Source organism: Pyxicephalus adspersus, chromosome 10 (genome assembly GCF_032062135.1).
Source record: "Pyxicephalus adspersus chromosome 10, UCB_Pads_2.0, whole genome shotgun sequence".
NCBI classification, from domain to species: domain Eukaryota; kingdom Metazoa; phylum Chordata; class Amphibia; order Anura; family Pyxicephalidae; genus Pyxicephalus; species Pyxicephalus adspersus.
In genome coordinates, this window is record NC_092867.1 from 50,589,666 (window position 1) to 50,611,220 (window position 21,555).

General features: G+C 37.8%; 1 protein-coding gene and 1 long non-coding RNA gene across 2 annotated transcripts in view; one reads left to right on the top strand and one right to left on the bottom strand.

Annotated features, from left to right (window-relative positions):
* Positions 1 to 2,846: 2,846 nt before the first annotated feature.
* On the top strand, positions 2,847 to 20,018 carry LOC140340161 (uncharacterized). The gene is made up of 3 exons (XR_011922605.1): positions 2,847 to 2,934; positions 3,019 to 3,082; positions 19,905 to 20,018. It is a non-coding gene; the product is annotated as an uncharacterized lncRNA (long non-coding RNA).
* Positions 10,941 to 21,555, bottom strand: part of SMTNL1 (smoothelin like 1) — a 56,883-nt gene continuing 46,268 nt past the window's right edge. Inside the window, exons 5-6 of the mRNA XM_072425232.1 lie at positions 12,209 to 12,375; positions 10,941 to 11,128 (exon numbers count right to left, since the gene is read on the bottom strand). Coding sequence (XP_072281333.1) covers positions 12,231 to 12,375 — 145 coding nt within the window. The 3' untranslated portion in view covers positions 10,941 to 11,128; positions 12,209 to 12,230. The remainder of the gene's footprint in view (positions 11,129 to 12,208; positions 12,376 to 21,555) is intronic.

The following is a 21,555-nucleotide window of genomic DNA, read 5'->3' on the forward strand; positions in this document are numbered from 1 at the left end:
AGGGTACATACCCCAGGTCAGGAACACTTTGAGTACTCTAATCACTTCTAGGACTGGGTGTGGGGGGATATAGGTGACCCCATAAGAAAAATGGTTCCATCCAAACGAGCTTTAGAGCAGGTCAAAAGCAGGGACAGGCAATTAGCCTTCCCATTGCTAGAATAGTATAATAAATGTAACAAATTTAACGCCATGTGTTGGTCTACAAACAGCCAGAGAGGCTGTGTGTTGCAGGAAGTGTGTCTAATAAAGGCTGCTCCTTCCTAGTTAGCAGGAGTGCAGGGCGCGCCCCTCTTATGCGAACCTATTTCTGGGTGAATGGGAGAACAATCTGTTTTCTAACCCATTGACAGAGAAATTGGAAAAGATATTTTGACAACGTGCTCTTGTTTTGGACAGGTCTTGAATCTTTTCTTACTGACTTTTTTGATCAGATCCAACATAATGACTTTAATCTAAAATTAACTATGGACAAAAGTCAAATACAGTTACCTTTTCTAGATATATTCATTAGAATCGACTCTAATCAAAACATCACAACTACACTATTTAGGAAATCTACCGCAGGCAATTCCATCCTTCATGCCAAAAACGCTCACCCAAAATGCCCTCAAAAAAAGCATACCATTTAGTCAGTACCTCAGACTAAAAAGAAACTGCACCAGCCTATCTGATTTCAAACATTAAGGGAAATTATTACAGGGGAGACTCCTACTTAGGGGATACTGCAAAAATTTACTCAAACAATGTTATAGAAAAGCTTTAAAACACCAAACAGAAGATTTAATCTTTAAAACATCTCAACCGAATACTCATTCTCAAGCCCCAACCAGACTTATTACGACATTTAATCAAAATCATGACTTTATCTTTAAAACTCTTAGTCACAACTGGCATATTCTCTAATCTGACCCTAGGGTCAGCAAGTTCATAAGTGAGAAACCACTTATTACATACAGAAAATCTAGATCGATCAAGGATCATCTCGTTTCCAGTCATTATCACGGTGAGGATGATGACCGAAAACAAGACACAGTACATGGTACTTTCAGATGTGACTTTTGCAAGCAATGTGCTTGTATTAAAGAATCTTCTGTGATGACCTTACCTGACAGCACGATTCATAGGCCAAATCATTTCATTCACAGCAGGTGTGATTTATATTATTACTTGTATTTGTGGCTCATTTTACATTGGGAAAACCAAACGACCTTTTAAACAAAGGATCTATGAGCATATTTACTCAATTGAGGTAGGCAGAATCACTACACCAGTATGCCATCATGTTGGAACACGTCATCAGTATAACACACAGGTCCTTCAGTTCTCTGGCCTGGAACATCTACCCAGTAATCGGAGAGGTGGGGACCTTGACAAAAAATTATTACAATGTGAGACTAAATGGATAATTAAATAAGGAGCCACCCAACCACCCGGGTTCAATGATGCTGTCAGCTTCACATCTTTTCTTTAAAGTGTATTTACCTTTATATATCTTTAAAAACATTTTCTCCCCCCCCCCCTCCTTCATCTCTTTACCAAAGGCAGATATTGAAAATATTTTCTTTTTAATCAATCTGATGTTGCACTTTTGTGTCACTGTATGAAAAAATTATTAGCTTTTATTGTTTTTGTCATTATTAATCATGTATTATTCAGCTTCCCACCTGTGATCATTCAGGCATATTATTTGTACTTTTCTATATCAGAATCATGTGATTGTAACATTACCATGTATATCATTCTGTAACCAGAGCTATATTTATATTTATATCAAAGATTAAATTATTCTATTCCTCTATGTATCCCTGCGCTTAACACCTTACCACTATTTAAGTGTGATCTTATTGATTTCTACCTACATCATGAAATCATCATTCAGTCATTCAACCTACTCAGAGGATCCCCCCTGCTGTCCACTCCGCCTTGCGGGGGACGGGGGCTGCACTGTTGCAGCCAGCAAGACTTATAGGCTTAGTCTACACGGACTGTTTCCCCAGCGTTTAACCTGAGGCTTTTAAAACCCATATTTGAAGTCCCTATGCATTCCAATAGGCTAATCTACACCAAGACGTTTCCATCAGGCATGTTTCTGAGCTTTATCTTAAACGTTGCTTGCAACGTTTAAAAAATTAAAACGCTGGTAAATCACGGGAAAACGCGGGAAAACGGGTCCATTGATTTTAATGGGAGCGTTTTCCTGCGTTTATGCATGCTAGAAACTGTCAATAAAAAAGCTTCCATTAGTTTCAATGGAGGCTTTTACAAATGTTTTAACAATGGCCTGTGTCCTGTGTCACTATTCCATGTGTCATGCATGATTAAATACATGTACTATGCAGTTAAAAATTAACACCTATGCCTGGCACGTGTGAAGATTGTCTGCCATTGTGTTTGCTTGTGGTGCTATTCACACCTGCAAATGATGTCATTCATTGTCACTTGTGTGTAGTCATTATCTTTAATTGTGCTTCACTTTTCACTCTTTTGACCCTAAAAAAAGTTTTAAAAAGTTAAAAAAAGTGCATAAAACGCTTATAAATGCAGTAGGAATGTTTACACACGTTTTTACAAAATGTCCATGTAGACCCAGCCATATACAGTTTATCTGCATAGGTCGATTTGTCCCCCCGTATGATCCGCCCCTTCTGGGTGCATCACCCTCCATACAATCAGAGGACTGAAGCGATGTCTGCAGCCCTATGATGTCTGGAGCTGCAGGCGGGATGTCATCACAGGGAAATCCTTTACTGTGGGGAGGAGCAGTGTGCACGCCCCCTCACTGATGGGCGCGCCCTGCACTCCTGCCAATTAGGAAGGAGCAGCCTTTATTAGACACACTTCCTGCAACACACAGCCTCTCTGGCTGTTTGTAGACCAACACATGGCGGTTTAAAAGTTTTTTCCTTTTCTACATCTTAATACTGCTTACAGGTAGGATCAGTTCTATGTTCATGGACTTGTTCTGACCCAATTCCCAGTACTTATACTTATATCATGACCATTATTTACATTTAGAGCATCTTACCTTTTTTTGGAGCTTTTCAACACCTGAGCAACTATCTACAACTCCTGTTTCCAGGTAATTGTGGTATTTATTGATTATAATAAAGATCTTTGGGATCTTTGATCACCTTCTGATATACTCATGGATATCAATCCCCTTTTATTCTCCATCTTGAGTAAATAAGATTTAAATAGTATCATTTGTCATACACTCCTTGTTAGATTAATCTTATTTGTTACATTTATTATACTATTCTGGGAATGGGAAGGCTAATTGCTTGTCCCTGCTTTTGATCTGCTCTAAAGCTCCTTTGGATGAAACCCACACCCAGTCCTAGAACTAATTAGAGTACTCAAAGTATTCCTGACCTGGGGTATGTACCCTTAATGACCAGACATCCTGTTTAGCCTATATGTAGTGCTATTTGTACTACTAATATACTCATTTTTACCTAGATACAGCCTTACCTCAATCAAAGTTTTGTTTTGATATCACTAATTTCCAGCACTGTACCATTACAACCTTTATCAAATTAGATACGTAAGTATGACATTGATTATACCCTACATTTTCTGTCTGCACAATAGATTACCGATTTTCTGAGGCATTTACACACTATGGATACACCATGGACTTTCGTATGCATTTACACACTATGGATACATAAATCTCACATAAACATTGTATATATTTAGTTTTTCATTTATCACTTGAATAATGTTTGTTAAATCTGATACAATCACTTTAAATTTTACTTGTTGAGAAATTTCATAAATTGTGTCAATGATATTATTCTGAAAAAAATCCTTTTGATTTACCCATATATATTATTGATTTTGCTGTGTAAACAATGGCATAGTTTGTGGTAAATATATTACACTGAAAAAATCCTTTTGACATACCTATATATGTTATTGATCTTTCAGTGTAAACAATGTATTTATTTCAATTTTCTTTTTCATTACTCAATCTCTATGTACATATACAGACTGTTAAGCTTGCTTACTATCATATCCCTGAGGAAGCCCATTGGTGGCGAAACCCGTTGGATTAATTACACTTTAAGGACGGTCTTCTTCATCGCCCTTTTTTGTATTCCTTGAATATACGTATGTACATTGTTACCCATATACTGTGAAGTGTCAAACAGTTATGAGGTATAGATCTATCTGAACTTGTTTACTTAACTAAATGTGTTTAAATACAACAATTTTGTTTCTCAAAACTCTCTCCAAAAATACAGATATTTAATTATGATATCTCTTGCAATCTATCACAAAAAAACAGAAAAATGTCTGTAGTTATCTATAAAAATACAGATGTTTCCTTCTGGTCCCACTTGCTATCTATCAAAAAAGCAAGAAACATTTCTTTATTTCTCTCCAACAAATACAGATATTTAATTATGATACCTCTAGCAATCTATCACAAAAAAACAGAAAAAGTTCTGTATTTACCAAAAAAAAATAAAGATTTTTCATTATGATCCTATCTATCAAAAAAATCCAGAAAAATGTCTCTATTTCTATAAACAAAATACAGATATTTCATTCTGATCCCACTTTGTATCTATCAAAAAAGCCATAGACGTTTCTGTATTTCTCTTCAAAAATAAAACCAATATTTATTTACGATACCTCTTGCAAACTATCACAAAAAACAGAAAAATGTCAGTATTTTTGATTGCAGCATTCTGATTCTACTTGCTATCAAAAAAGCCAGAAAAATGTCTATTTCTCTCCAGAAATACAGATCTTAAATTCTGATACCTCTTCCAATCTGTCACAAAAGCCATAAATATTTCTGTGAAAAAAAATACAGATATTTAATTATGATACTCCTGAAATCTATCACAAAAAAACAGAAAAATGTCTGTATTTATCTGTAAAAAATACAGATATTTAATTCTGATACCACTTGCTATCAAAAAAGACAGAAAATTTTCTGTATTTATCTATAAAAAATACAGATATTTCATTCCGATACCACTTGCTATCTACCAAAAAAAGACAGAAAAATTTCTGTATTTATCTACAAAAGTGCAAATATGTAATTATGAATCACAGCTTTGTTATAAGTGATATAGACCTCAAAGAAGATATAGGCAGAGGGCCCTGAGGGAGGTCCTCCATAAAAAAAATTAGCCGGTTACACATTACATTGCAAGTTATAGGCCTCAGAGACAGAGTAGGGGGTAGAGGGCGACGAGGGGGAGGAGTAGAAGGAGATGCAGAAGGCTGTGAAAGTGCTCTTCCCATCAAGGTGTCAGCAGGCCGTGCAGCAGTTGATGACCAATCGGTTCACTCTGCAGAGGGGGTGTTGAAGTCATTGCCGATCCAAGCCTTATTCATTTTAATAAAAGTGATTTGGTCGACATTTTCTGCAGAGAGCCAAATCCGCTTGTCACTCACTACGCCACCAGCTGCACTGAACGCTCTTTCAGATAACACACTTGCGGCTTGGCAGGCAAGGATCTGAATGGCATGTTCTGCCAGCTCTGGCCATTGATCAAGCTTGGATACCCAGTTTCCCAATGGGCCCTGGCTTTTCAGGTTGCAGATGTCCCATGTAGAGCACAGGTATTCCTGCACCATGGCTGAGTAGCGCTGCTGAGTGTCATTGGCAATTGCTGCACAACTGGGGGCTTGCTTCTGCTGAAAAAAAACCTGCATAGTTTGGCTTAGACGACCTCTACTGCTGCTGCCACCCATGCCACTTAAGGTACTTAAATTGTTTTTTATGTGGCTTCACACCCTGCAAAATACACTGGAGCCAATATGTTTCACAGTGTAAATGTAAGTGTAAATTTTTACAGTAAGTAGATTTTTTTTATTGGGGGGGGGGGGTAACACCAAAAATGCAAATGCGCTGTGTGTGTTGTATGCAGCACTTTCCTTCAGTGGTGACGCTTGTAATATGCAGCACAGTATACAAACTATATACTGCAGTATACACTGTCTGTGTTTCTGTCTCAGTACAAGGGTGATGCTGTGCATGCAGTCAGGGAGGGTACCCTGACTCTGGCTGCGTGTATGTAACAGACTGACTGACTCTATCTGTCTGTCTATCTATCTAACACTCTACCTATCTGAGTACAGTAGATTTCAAGACTGCACCAATACAGTACATACCAACTATCTATCTGACTAATAGTGTGAGTGTGACACAGACTAACTAAGTAAAGCACTTTTTTACTTTGACAAAGCAAGCCAAGCAGCACAGATTGTTGTGATGCTAGCAAATCTCTGTCAGTAGTGGTAAATGCAGGCACACCCTGGCCTTATATAGGCCAATGGCTGCCTGCGTGGCATGCAGTGACAGACAGCCGATCGGCTGCCTGCCACAACAAACATGAAGGAGAGCATCCCTGCTGTTATTGGAGGGCCCTAGGCATTATGGGGGCGGTCCCCAGGCATTGTGAGAGGGCCGAATTCGGGGCTTCGAATCCAACAAAATTCGGGTCGGGTCGACCCGAAATCGAACGGCCATATTCGGGTCGAATATTAGGACGACCCGAATTCGAACAACACTACTCACTAGTATCTAGCCATTTTTGAGAAGATACAATCAAAGATCACCAGAAAGCTAAAGTGGGAACATTCAGATGTGGCAAATACTCACAGTGCCCTTGGATCATGGAACAAAGAACTATTAAACTCCCAAACAAACATCTCCATAGACCACAACATGTAGATTGTTCCTCTTCCAGTATAATCTATATGATCACTTGCCAATGTGGATGCTACTATGTTAGGAAAACCAAAAGAGCATTCCGTAAGAGAATAAACGAACATGTACGTATATGAGCAGCATGGTGGCTCAGGCTGGCAGAGCTAGGTCCTAGGTTCGAATCCCAGCCAGGACACTGTCTGCATAGAGTTTGCAGGTTCTCCCCGTTCCTGCATGGGTTTCCTCCCAAAAACATGTAGTTAGGTTAATTGGCTTCCCCCTAAATTGACCTTAGACTACATTAATGACATATGACTATAGTAAGGACATTAGATTGTGAGCTCTTTTAAGGCACAGTTAGTGACACGACTATGGACTTTGTACAGTGCTGTGTAATATGATGTCGCTATATAAATACTGTGTAATATTATTGTGTATACCATCAATACCGGCAAGATGTTAACACCTATAAGTCACCACATAGGCACCAGATACAATTTGGATAGTAGATGCATCTCCTCTATGGCGTTAGAAAAAGTTTTTCATAACCCTAGGCGTGGTGACATAGACAAAATCCTTTTTACAAAATTACAAAAAGAAACCAGATGGATTTTTTACTAAATGCCACAACCCCACCTGTCCTGAATGATATGGTTTCTTTTAAATAATTTCTATAATGGGTATATATATCTTACTATAGTCCCAATACCAACTAAATATTTTATAAATCTTTACACCTCAATTTGATTGAAGGTTTGTCACATAAACACAACACTCTATACCTTTAGAGTCGAGTGATCTTTCTCTTTCTTTTTCTGATTAAATATACTGATACTGTATTGTTACATACTATGATACTGGTGTTCTTTTGTTACATTGTGCCCATTATACCTATATGGAGTAAGTATGGCTAAAACAGAACTTGGTATTTCTGTGATCATCACCATCATATTTTTGGTATGAATATTTATCAAACTTTTATTGTCACATATACTGCTTCACATCTGGATGTTACATTGTTTCAAAATATTGTACTTTGTTCTTTTGCATTTGCATAAACATAGTTTATAGGGAATAGGAATTTTTTACCTTTCTTATACCATGTTGTACTATGTGGTACTGCCATTTTCATTCCATATATTATCTACCCTCCTAATACACTTCCATCTTCATGGCTATAATATCATTTCTATTGTCGTAACTCCATAAATCCATCCCTCATCTCTATTACAAACCAATTACAGATCAAAATATCTAAAATAACTAAAACATCATCAGGTATTATTGTATCCTATGTATGTTATTTATCTGTTTACTTCTGTTTACCAACCTCCCCCCTACGAGGAACAGGAGCACCCAGCAAATAGGGCCCAAGTTTTTACAAGGTGCTTCTCCCACCACTCTCCCTCGTTTGGGCAACTGACTATTTTCAGTGCTCAGGACCTGCAGGATCCCAGCCGACAGGCTTCAATCTTAGGCAAGTGAGGGCAGAGGCTGGTGTGCTGATTTACGGGTAGCATCCCCATGAGGAGGTTTTCCTATCACCTCGTCCCCCCATCAGTAATTGGATTACCGAGAGCTGGAGTGTATTTCCATAAACCCTGCCTTTGTGCTATGTCGCGTGCGCAGGGTCCAGCACATGCGCTCTTGCTTTTTATTGTTTACTTCCGAGTAAGGGCAATTGCCCTTCCTATTATACCCTTGTGGAACCGGCTATAGCGTATGCGCAATGTCTAACTGATCATGTCCCATTTTACCTATATTTATAATCATTAATCACTGAATTGGTAATTTTTGGAAACTGATGTATATTTTGCCTTGAAAGTCCCCCTTTTACTCCTTTGGTTTCAGAAAAACCTTTTTAACTTCCTTTCCAAAAATAGCCCGGTCTTTCTCCCTTCTTAAATACACACTGCAAAAACTAATTTGCCAAGGTGGATTCTAAATCTGCCCCTTCTGACCTCTAGGTGGGCTTCATCCTCATCCACTAACAACCTGTGTTACCTCCTAGCGTCATACCTGACAGTTTCTCCCCCCGAACCTTCTAATGCTTATCCTCCTCATCATCCTCCTTATGTATTCCAGTTCTCCTGGTGCAATAGACATTCCCCATAAAAGTCTTACAACCCACTAACTCCTCTACGATTGAGAATCAAAGGATTAGTTGGCCTCCTCTTCCCTCTGCTGCAAGAAATCCATTGTGGAATTGGCAGTAGCCACTGCTCCAGGTATTTGTCATTGAATAAACCTGGTAACAGGCTGAAAAATTAACAGAAGTGAAGATATTACAGAGGCTGATCACACTCCATAGGTTCTTTAAAAATGCTGGCTTCAACCGGCTTTTATAGCAGGGTCTGTACCACCAGTATCTTGGCCAGGACAGCATTCATTTGGCATGTTAGAGGATGATTGGAAATGTAATTCTGTTTCTTGGCCGAACATTCTTCAGTGGAGGATTGACAATGAAGCATAAAAGGAGCAGTGGTGTTATGTGTTGCCTCCCCCTAGCAGGTGACACAGGATTACCTGAAGCGTGGAATCTAAGTGACATCCGAATCTTCACCAGCACACCCTGCAAGGAGTGATGGGCCAGTGATCCTAGTGGCCACCAGAGGGGTGATGCAGATCAGAAGACTTCAGCAGGCAGGGTCAGGTAACAGGCTGATGTAGGACAGGCAGCGGAGAAGGCAGAGTCAGGTAACAGACCGAAAATCCAAACAGGCAACTAGCAGGCAGAGAGGCAGGAAGTGCACTGAGGATCCAGAAGCCTGAGTCTGGAACTGGAGAGGTTTAAAAAGGCCCAATAGCCAATGGCAGGACAGCACTGAACAATCTGTAGATTAGCTGCAGCACCTACTCCAGAATCCCCTTCAGCTTCAGCTGTGCAGAGGATGCGGAGAATAGTGGAAAATTCACAGCTACAGGAATTCAGGTGATGCTGCATGGTAACAAGCAGTATTGGCATCAGGAATAACAGCACCAACATTCATTTTTCTAACCTTTTGAGATCTGGATGAAAGAAGCAAAGATGATTAATTTTCAGGAGCTGTATGGAGGGAGAAGGTGAAAATTATGTGCCTGGATGGCCATCTTTTTTTTGTTTTTTCTTTGTTTACATATTTTGCACACAGCAAAAAGATGCATCATCATGGCTGGGCATGATCTGAAATCCCACAATTTAAAGGCTGTGTCAGAGTCAGAGGTATAATAAGCTTCAATAAGCAGAGATCTGCAGACTTTATGGGAAGCCCTGCCTTTTTTAGGTTGGTGTTGCCACATGTTACCTCTACTGTTGTCCTCTTTTTTTTTTTCTGATTCTCGTGTCCTGTCAAGAACATTATCCCTATTTTCGGTCCATGACTCAGAATATGCCAGAAATTTGCCACCAAGTACTGATTGTCTACTTGTTTTGGTTTTTGCTAATACATTACTACCACCACCACTACTACTACCACCACTCTTGCCACTAGCACCACCACTACCACCAGCAGCATCACCACTACTAGTCACAGCACCTCCAATACTGCCACCAAAAGCAACTGCAGATCCAAGACAATAGGAATTATGCCACTATCAATGTTCTAATTCTCTGTACTTCTATTTTTCGCTCCTCTGAATAAAATAAAAGTGCTTCATCGCACAGTTTCTCTATTTATAGGCATTTGTTTCCTGTGATTCACAAAAACTGCTTGTCTCCATTCCTGAGAGATGGAAATACTCCCAAGAATCCAGTCAAAAGAGTGGATTGTGAAATTGTTTCTTCAGAGCAAGTGTTCCAGAGGAAGCAGATGTACACTGGCTACACTGTTTTCATCTCCCTGCTGTGATTGAAATGATAAAGGAGCCTTGCAAAAACATGTATAACAGGACCTATTTTTGCCTGCTAAAACCGGTGATGTGTATGCTTACCAGTGGTGCTCATAATTTTATGAATTCAGGATCCATACCCAGGAGTTTAAGTTGGGAATCCACTAGTGACTGCTGATCTCTCGTCTGTTGGTATCTTTATTTCAACCTACTGAAGACATTTGTGAAAGCATTTTCATAATAGGGAAGGTATGAGAAAAATTGGGGAACTTTATTCACAAAAATGGGAGAATATGCCTGTGTGTAAACTGAAAAGTGCTGTGATGTTAGTTTTTTATTTATTTTTTTCAAGTCCCCAATGTTCCTAAATAGCATTAGGAAAAAATGTCGTCTTGGAAATTGTGCATACCTCCTTTTAATTATATTTTTATCTCCCCTATAAACCAATGCAATCTGACACTATCTATCTGACTTTATTTAACATAGTAGAAGCATACAATGGCAAGCATTATGTGTTTTGTTTTTTACTCTGCTACACCTATCTTGTTCTATAAACTGCTTCAATCTGACCCTCTGTCTTTAGCACATCACCTCAAAAATATTACAAAAAAGCTCCTTCTTGAAGGCTGCAGTGACTTCTGGCCTCTGTAGAGAAAGAAAAAAAGGGCATTAGTGCAGCTGTCTTTGATGTTTTTGAGTTTCAATCTGAGTTTGCAAAAGAAAATATCTGGATCAAAATATCAAGAACTAACCATCACAAAGCAAAACAAAAAAAGTTATTGCTAAGTATTATTTCTAAATAAATTTAAACATGATAGGTGAGTGGTAAACACTGCAGGGCAAAAAACCATAGAGACCATAAGCAGGTCCTGTGACTTAGTGCTGCAGTGGCATGAGTGCTAATTAATTAAGTGCAACATTATTTGTTGTTTTTGAAGACTGTAAATCTTTCTTGAAACATTGCTTACAGAGATGATATACTTGTATAGAAACATAAAAAGACGTTGCTTTTTCATTTTTGTCTGCAGAGATATAGATATGTAAAAGGTTTACAAGGTTTTCCTCATGACATAATATCTATTGTCCAGACATTTGTGTAGTAGTGATATAATTTTGTATGGCGTAAAATTTCATTGTGCTGTGCATCAATACAGAGGTAACAATTTTAAACCATCCAATTATTGAGAATAATGATTTGGTTGTATATTCTGCAGGTTTTACTTTAAAGATTTAAAGATAATCTCACTGTAAACACAGTTGGTAATTCAGTAGCCATCACAAACAGAGGTTTTGCAGGATAGTTAAAATAAAGATTAAAACACTTTTAAAAAGGAGGCACTTGACCTCATGTAGCCAAAATGGGGGGGGCATTTGTTGCCTGTGAATATGTGCTGCTATTATCAACTACTTAAACCTAAACCAAAATACCAGATAAGCTTATGACATATCTACATCTCCTACTAGTCTACAATTCTTGAAAACTACCACAATGCATGAGAAACTGGAGGTTTATGGATGTTAAGGATGTTTTGAGTATCAGGTTTTGTTTGGCTCTGTTTGACCTGACCTACAGTACCATAGCATTGAGAGGCTTGCATTGTACATTCAATGATATTTCACCACTGTAAGGAAGCAGCCTATGATATAACCAGTGACAGCCCTACTAGTAATTCTCACTTGAATACTGTTTTTTTTTTTTTTCGTACAAGACATAATCTTGCCTACCTTGAATAATGGCTTGACAATCTCATGCCTTTTTGGTTTTTACCAACCCCTTAGAAACCAAACAACGATACAGTTCCTGCACATAGGTGTAGACACATTTAGAGTCAGGGACCTTCATATGCATCAAGTCATCTATATCCAAAAGAGGGGGGCAGTCTGCCAGCTTCCTAAAAAACAATGAATATGTAAAAAAAATGTAAATGTTTTTTTCCAGGAGTTGCATATATAACTAGGAGTTGCAAATGACAGACAGATACAGAGAGTGCAAAGGAGGAGGAGAAGACCCTGCCCCAAAGGTCTTTCAATCTAGAAGGGGGGGGAAGTATCACACAATAGAAGGGGAGATGTGGAGTGGTGGGAAGTAGTTAGGGTTTAAGAGACAGAAAAAGACAGGTATGCAAGTTTGAAAAGATGAGCAGAAAGTAGAAGCAAGGATAGGCATAGCATAGGATGTGGAAGACCATTCCAGAGAGTTGGGGCAGCTCTTGAAAAGTCTTGGAGCCGTGCATGTGACAAGGTTATGAGTGAGGAAGTCATTAGTATGTCATTGGAGGAGCTAAGAGAACGGCCAGGAGAGTATTTTTCCAGCAGCTCAGAAAATGAAATGGGACAAGAACTGTGGAGAGATTTAAAGGCAAAGCACAGGAGCTTGAATTGAATGCAAAGGTGATTGGTATGAGAGGACCAAGGAGCTTCCTTTTATCTTTCCAAGTACTATCAAAAACTGAAAAAATTTAATCATATCGGGATATAAAAAAATGTTATTTGGTTGTCTCTTCACAATGCTTTATTGATTACACATGTTTTTCTAAATCAAGGGGCTTGATTAACACTGAGAAAAGTCCAGTTTGGAGACTGTCAAACATTTGTTCTAAAAGTGTAATTTCATTGAGGTCCAGCCTGTTCCATGCTCGCTTGATAGCTATCCCTACACCAAAGCCATCTAATCCTGGTGGGTGAAGCCTAGGGGCCACTACCTGATGATGTCCTGCAGCAAACTAGCCTGGTGACCACTATGGTAAGGGCCCATCACCCCTTGCGAAGTGCTCCAGCACACACCAGGCATCATTTAGACCCAGTGCCTCAGACAATCCTGAGCCACCTGCCAGGGGTCGTAGTCCTAACATTATCTTTCTTACCATGTTCAATAGAACAATCATACCTGTTCTTTACTTGACACAGAAAAGGTATTTGATATAGTTGTCCTTATTTTAATAAAAAATGTATTGATGAGAAAGAAGGGGTTTTGTAGTGTGGCCAAAGTGAAGGTTTTTGAATGTATGTGCATTTCTACATGCAGAGTATTCTACAGTCAACACATTGTGAAGGTAATCAAGCAACTCATTGCAATATACTTATGTGTGGTTTACATATAACAATAGTAAATATAAATAGCAACATGCAATGATGCCCCTTGGCCATAGTATTTACAATCACTTCTAGTGATCATGCGTAATATGGTCATTTCTGACCTGACGCATTTTGCCGATAGGCTTTCTTAGGGGACTTTTAGAGACTTATACTGCTTAATGAGATAATAACAATAGAAAACAATAAGTACAGTAAATAACAAAATTTACATATAATAGAAAAAATATATCTCATAACAGTAGTTTTTATCACTACAAGCATATAAATCAATTGATAAAATCATTAAATCATTTTTTTAGAACAAAAATGTAAATGGCATTTATATTCAAATTTATGGTGGATAACACAAATAACAAATCACATTGTGATTGGTTTATATCCTATCAATGATTAGTATATAACTTAAATGTAGAGTAATGTTGTTAAATCAAAACCATAATTTTATATGATGTTGTGACTGAAAAAGTGAGGGGCGTTTATCTATCTTACTTGACAGTTTATGCTAATTTTGGAGTTTGAGACTGCCCAGGAGGCAAGAGCAACGATCTTGGTCTTGTTAGGGTTATCTGCCTCTCGCTGAATACCTGCTTACGATGAACGTCCACTGCCTACCAGCAGATGGCCACATCCAGGAAGAACTCGTTATGCAAACAGATGGGAGCTCCCTATTTAAGAGTTTGCCTTCCTTGAGTCCTTGCCAGATACTCAGTGTTATTTGGCCTGCTACCTGCTGTGTTTTCTGGCCCTGATTCTGTTTCTTGTCCTAAGACCTGTTGATCCTGAGCTTTCGTACCTTTTGTTTCTTCTAAGTTATATGAGACATACTACAAAGAGTATTTCTCTAAACACAATAAAGAGTGTTTGCAGGAATGAATTGACCTAGTGCAAATTTTCTTGTCCCAAGGATTTTTTGTAGCTGGTAAGTTAAGTCTTTCTTAAATATCTGGGCAAATCTAGCGCTTTCAGGTTTTTCCACAGATGAGTTTTCCCCACCATTTAAATCTGATCAGATTGGCCTCAATGTATGATTGCCTAGAAAAGTTTAACATAATCTGGGCTCCATGGGACATGTACCTAATCTCACATCCTCAGGGGTGATGTCATTTTCCAACTAGACTCTGGATCCAGTCACTCCCCTTCTATTTTTTCTCTTCAAATCAACCCCCCCCCCCCCCCCGCTACAATTCCTCCCTCTACAGTTATTGTCCACAATTGTGCAATGTTGCATTCACTGTGCTATATGCAGATTAGTTTATGTTCCTTTTTGTTACAATGAATGGCAGAATGTGAGGTTTTCCCACACAAGAGCCATGAGGTCAAATGTTAGAAATAATTAAAAATTTTACTTTAAAAATATAGTTAGCCATCCATGACCTTGCACATTCATACTCTAAGTAAAGAGCTGTAATACTTTTTTTTTTTTTAACGTTGTTAGCTATGTAAAGATTTGAGGCTTCCATATTTTTGCAGAGAACTTAGGACTCTAGTTTCTAATGGAACAGAGGTCATTGAGAAAGAGCTGGGTAATGTCTTTTCACTCATTTATGTTTTCAACAACAATAGTAAAGTTCTATTTACCTTTTCTTTTTAAGTATGTATGGTTGTAAGTAAGCATGATGTAAACTATATCCAATGTATGTCAATGAGAAACTCATGTATAAAAGGAGCTACTTTTAAGGGTGTGGGGAGAGATTGGACCATTGTATTCTCTCATTAACTGATCCATATCATCAATCAGGTCATATCCTCATATGCTTTCTTTTTATTTTCTTTGTGAACTTGCTTACCATATTGTATTTTTGTGTGCCTTGAATAAATACTTTTTATTTATTGATGGGAGACTTCTGCAGCACACATGCTTTACTAACTAAAACCTTCTGAAAGATACTATTTTTATCATCAAACATGCATAGAATGTATGGAATGGAACTGAAGTTTCTCATGTATGTAATATCTGTTGAATATGATTGTTCAAAATGGCACCCTCTCACAAAATGACTTGTTTGTATCATCTGATCAAGAAGTAAACTGGGGAGCAATTTTGAACAAATCTTTTGTTGACTTCAATTTTTAAGCTTATTTACAATAAAATAGGTATGCTGATTCTGAAAGTGCAGTTTTCTTCTATCACGTCAGTTTTTTTTTTTCTCTACTGCCTATATTAATGCGATTACTGTAGCGTGAATTTGTATAGGCTATTCATTTACACGCAAGACAGTGTGGTCAGAAGTTTTGCGCTGCTCTACGTAGTGAATAAGCAAAATTGATTTTTCTATTTACATACGTATTTCCTTTCTTTCAGATCATGTCATTTCAGATCATGTCTTTCAGATCAAGTCATTTTGTTATAGCTGTGACAGTTTCATCATTCCCAGTCAAAGGGCAAACATCAGCACATTTGCAGAGCAAGTCTATTTGACATATTTCATAATTAATCTTGGTGATCAAGATAAGTCTTGGGCCCCTCATAAGATGTGCAAACAGTGTGTCGAGGGTTTAAGGATGTGGACAAAGGGAACACGTGATTAGATGCCATTTGGTATACCTATGGTTTGGCGAGAGCCAGGAGATCATACTTTTGTATAGTGAAAACAAGAAAACTAAACATGACAAGAAAAATAAATGTAACTCAAAAGGAACAAAGGTATCGTACTTTCGAACCAGAGAAATTGCATTTCTGCAGTACTTTAGAACTGACAGTGGCTTTGTGTATTTCCATAACATTCCAATCTATAACTCAACTGAATTGCGACTATTCATTGATAGCTTATCGATAGTTTCTCCTTGTGAAAAATATGCCAAGATCTGCCCTAAAACCAGGTGATCCAAACATTCTACATGAGCCACTTGTTGATTGAAAGAATAATATATTCCCGCCTCTGCACATACAACTGGGTCTGATGAAGCAGTTCGTTAAAGCTTTACTAGCTGAAGGAGACTGTTTCAAGTACCTCATTTTGGTATTTCCTAGCCTGTCAAAAAATAAAGGCCGGTGTGTTTAATGGTCCACAAATTCGGCAGCTCATCAAAGATGAACATTTCATCAGGACAATGTCAGAAGTCGAAAAGAATGCTTGGTTATCATTGAAAGCCATTGTCAAGGACTTTCTTGGAAACACACAAGTAAATAATTACTCAGAATTTGTCTAGAAACTCTTGTAGAGCTACAAAATGCTTGGTTGCAATATGAGCATCAAGATGCAATTTCTGCACAGCCATCTTTCTAACTTCTGGGAAAACCTTGGTGCAGTCAGTGATGAGCAAGATGAATGATTCCACCAAGATTTGAAGGTCATGGAAGGAAAGTATGAATCAAAAAAGAGAAATAAAGAACGTAGCGGCTTTTTGCGGCAACCTTATTATAAAAATCTTAAAAAAAAACTGTTATTGGGCTTGATAAAATAATACAAACTTGGAAAATACACACATTTATAAAAAGATGTAATTCTGACAATTTTAAGCAGAATTATTCAGCGGTAGTGTTATAGTAAATGTTTTCACATGTAGTTTGATCTGATGCTTAGTAGGTCAAATTATATACTATATAGTTAGTCTCACCCGACTCGTTTCGTTCTAGTGGACTTCTTCAGGGGACAATGAGACCCTAAAAAGTCATATAAGTAGGTAAAATTATACAATGATATACAGTAAACAAAGTACATAACAACCAAGCCAATTATAAAGCAATGACTTACTTGGTATATTGACCCAAAGGTAAATGGAATAGATGATCAAAAAATTGGATTCACATCATATGCCAAATCAATGATGATGGAAATTTGCAAATTATATATGCTTTATGATCAAGCAGTTAGAGATATAATTTAATAGTTTATTAGGTGGTACCAATTAATTTAAAGTAAAGATTAGAGATAACAATTGGTTATTCTTACTTGGACGGTATATTAATGACTGGGGGGGGGGGGAGAAGAAAGGGGGGGGGAGAGGCTAATATAGCAAAGAAATAAAAAACAAAAAACAAATAAGCTAAATGTAACCTATTCTGTATGGTTACATCAGGTTTTAATTGAACACTTTTGGATATAAAGTCCCTTTGTAATTATTTTGGAATTATGTGATTGATTGTGTAAAAGCAATATTCTCTGTATATGACCATTTATGTACATGATCACATGTCCTATTCCACTATGAATATATATATTCCAAATATTCCACCATGAAAAATGTAAATATGACAACTGTATTTGATCAGTGCTTTAATACTGATTGCTCACCAAACAGAAATTCTGTGTTTCAACCTTAAATTAACCCCGCTAGTCGAGGGGACAGGGGCACCCCCCTGCCTGGTTGGGAATGGGGTTAGCGCATAGGATTTCCTGTGAACTGGTCCACATCCTTGCTTCCCTACCACCCATTTGGTCATCCACACTGGGATGGCCAGGACTCAACGTTTTCGGAGTTCTGCTCTAGTGCATGGTGAGTTAGGGCATCAGAGCAAGCGGTGTTAACCTTTGGGCCCGCCCAGCGATAGGCGGGTTCAGCACAACAGTAACACCATCCCATTAAACTTCCTTCCTCACTAAGGGCTGAAGTGATTATATTGGTCTGTGCATTGCACAGAGCATATGCGTACAGGAAGTTCAAAACACAGGCAACATTATCTAAAAACAGGCGCACTGTCTCCTAAATATTCACTAATGTTGATCTATTTAAGGATGATCTGGAGATGGCTTCAGTCCTTCTTTGGACGGCTGCAACCAGCTCCTTCCTGCTGCTCTTCACTCACTCACTTACATCATTTTGTTTTCTCTATAACATCCTCAAGTAAGTAAAAAACTGGTAGTCACCAACTATCAGATCCCTTTTATTAAACCTTACATTTATATCCCCCTGTTTTTCTTTTGGCTTAGGTCTATTTGAAAATTCCAGTGCCTTCTTTTTCCTTTGGAAAGTTGTTTCAAGTTATCTACATTGCCACACCATATATAAATTCATATCATTATAGTATGTTAATTGTTTAAAAACATATATATTTTCTTTCTGTTTACAAATAATTTACAAACAAAATAATTATAATTATTCGTATTTATATATATGGTTCCCCTCAGGACCTTTATCCCAGGTACGCCTCTTTGGACCTTTATCCCAGGTACGCCATCTTGTGGATTACTGATAAATTACATTTATCAGTAATCATTCACAACACAATCATTCACATTCAGTAATCACAACATTATACTTGTTTGTTTTTTGGTTTTATTTCTTTGCTTTATTAGCCTCTCCCCCCCCCCCCTTTTTGTCTTATGGAGCATTCCAATTTATTATCTGCTATTCAACTCTGACACTGTTTTAGATTTCATCAAGATCAACAAGCAAATGTAATTACCAACAGCAGTCATTAATATACCGTCCAAGTAAGAATAACCAATTTTTATCTCTAATATTTACTTTCAATTAATTGGTACCACCTAATATAAACTCTTATATCTCTAACTGCTTTATTATAGAGTATATATAATCTGCCAATCTCCATCATCATTGATTCATCATATGATGTGAATCCAATTTTTTTGATCTTCTATTCCATTTTTACATGTGAGAACATATACTAGAACACTATTGCTAGATAATTCTACCTAAAATTGTCCGAATTACATCTTTTTATAAATGTGTGTATTTTCCAAGTTTGTACTATTTGTATTATTTTATTAAGCCTAATAAAAAATTTTATTAGATTTCTTAAAATATTAAGGTTTCCGCAAAGAGACACACAGGCCAGCCTTTCTCTCGCAGCACCTGTGGACATCTGGCACAGTTCCACAGAGCAGGTAGCAGGGACGTCTCAGCGTTTATTTAGTGTACCAAGCAAGACTTAACAGCTGTTTCTGCAGAACAGCCCCATCAAAACATAAGTGGCCAAACAATGTACTATAGTCTCTGTATTGAAAATGTGCTCCGAAATTAATGACGGAAAACTGAAGGAACCGGATTATCGATGGCCAGATTTTTGATTGTCAACTGTATAAGAATGTGACACCTCCTCCCATGTTGATACTGTTAATATCGTTTTGTCTTTACCCCCTGTACTTTGTTTTGGATGTTTTGTATTATAAAATTGTTTAAATGTATTTTTATTAAACAAAAAATAAAATCTGATCAGATTGAACCCCTGATCTAGTTCCCGGAGGATAATAAGGAATACTTTACAGAACAATTCCTTATGAAGGATAGGTAAACTTTATTAAATTGCATTAAATCTGTTGAATAGCTGGTTAGTCAAGGCCTGTGTGGCTATGAGGGCGTTCCTCTAATTACCACCTGGTATAGGTTGTTTTTTTCACCATCTCCTTATTCTGTCTCTCAGGTGGTCCTGAGCTCCAAGCCTGCAGCCCTGTCTCCAATCCAGCCTGCAGCTCTGTCTCCAACCGAGCTCCAGCCTGATGCGGCCCTGCCAGATTCAGCCCAGCTCCAGCCTTTTCGCCCGATAATTGGCCGATGCCGATTATCGGGCGATAAAAATCTGCCGTGTGTACGTAGCTTAACAGGTGTAAACTGTTGATATTCTTAGTAAAATACCAAAGAGGACAGAAAGAGATGTACTTTGTTATATGAGCATGTTTGAAAAAGCATACACTCTCATATTTGAATATCCTTAATCGAAAGTTTTAATGACAACATTTTATTATTATTACGCAGTATTTATATAGTTCTGATATTATGCAGCCATATTATCCTTAGCCATGTCACCAACTCCCTCAAAGGACCTCACAATCTAATGTCCCTACCATAGTCATATGTCTTTAATATAGTCCAAAGTCAGTTTTGGGGGGGAAGCGGATTACCCTAACTGCACGTTTTTGGAATTTGAGAGGAAACCAGAGTACCTGGAGGAAACCCACACAGACATGACGAGAACCTGCAAACTCCATGCAGATAGTGTCACACTTACTTTAGCTAGTGAGAAAGAAACATTTTTTTTTAACATTTCTTAATAAAATTCTCAAAAATGAGAATCATAGAGATGTTACATGCAAAGTTTCTAATGTAAAATTAGGAAAAGATCAAATTTTATGAACCTTATAAGAGTAATCTTGTGTCCAGAAAAAAAAGGAACTTATCTACTATGAGTGGAAACAATGCAAACCGTGTCAGTTCTAGTCATAATGAACATAATCATGCAAATCATTATGATCATAAACTGCACAAACAAGCATGTAAGGAGATTGAGCAAACAGCACAAGCAAACTTATCTCCATATAGTACTGATAGGGACAGAGTATTGACACAATGACAGTGCTAGGTTCCTTCATCTCATGCACCTTCAATGGAAATGAGTAGTGTTGATGTTCGAATTCGGGTTGTCCCTATATTCGATCCGAATATGGCTGTTCGAATTCGGATAGAACCGACCCGAAAAACAAGGGATTCGACAGCAAAAATTCGGGAAAAAAAGTTTAAAAAAAATAAAAATTAATCTTAAATTAATTTATTTGAATGTGTTTTTATTTTAACTTGTTCTTTTTTTATTTTTTACAGGTTATCCGACAATGACATTATGAATCATAATGTCATTGTGGGATTCCCGGACCGTGGGAACTTTGCGGTCACAGCTAATTGAAAGCACGTGCCTTCAATTATCTGTAACCACAAGCAATACCATGGCAATAGAGATTGAATGGAGATACGTATCTCCATTAATTACCTCTACTACTCTGTGTTTGGCTGAGAAATAGGAAACCCTGATGACAGCTCAAGCATCATCAGGATTTCCCTTTCCTCAGCCACTCAGGGAGCAGGGCAATCAGCGGAGCTTTACTATGCTGACAGCTCTGCTCCCCTGATCGCTCGTCCTCATTTAACCCCTAGTGCCCTGCAATCCCTCACTGTCAGAAGGATTTCCAGGGCTGTGCTCATTGCAACCCCGGAAATCCTCCTGTCATTGTGATAACCTGTATAAAAAAAAAAGTTTAATTACACAAACACACACACATTAATAAAAATAATTTAACATTAAA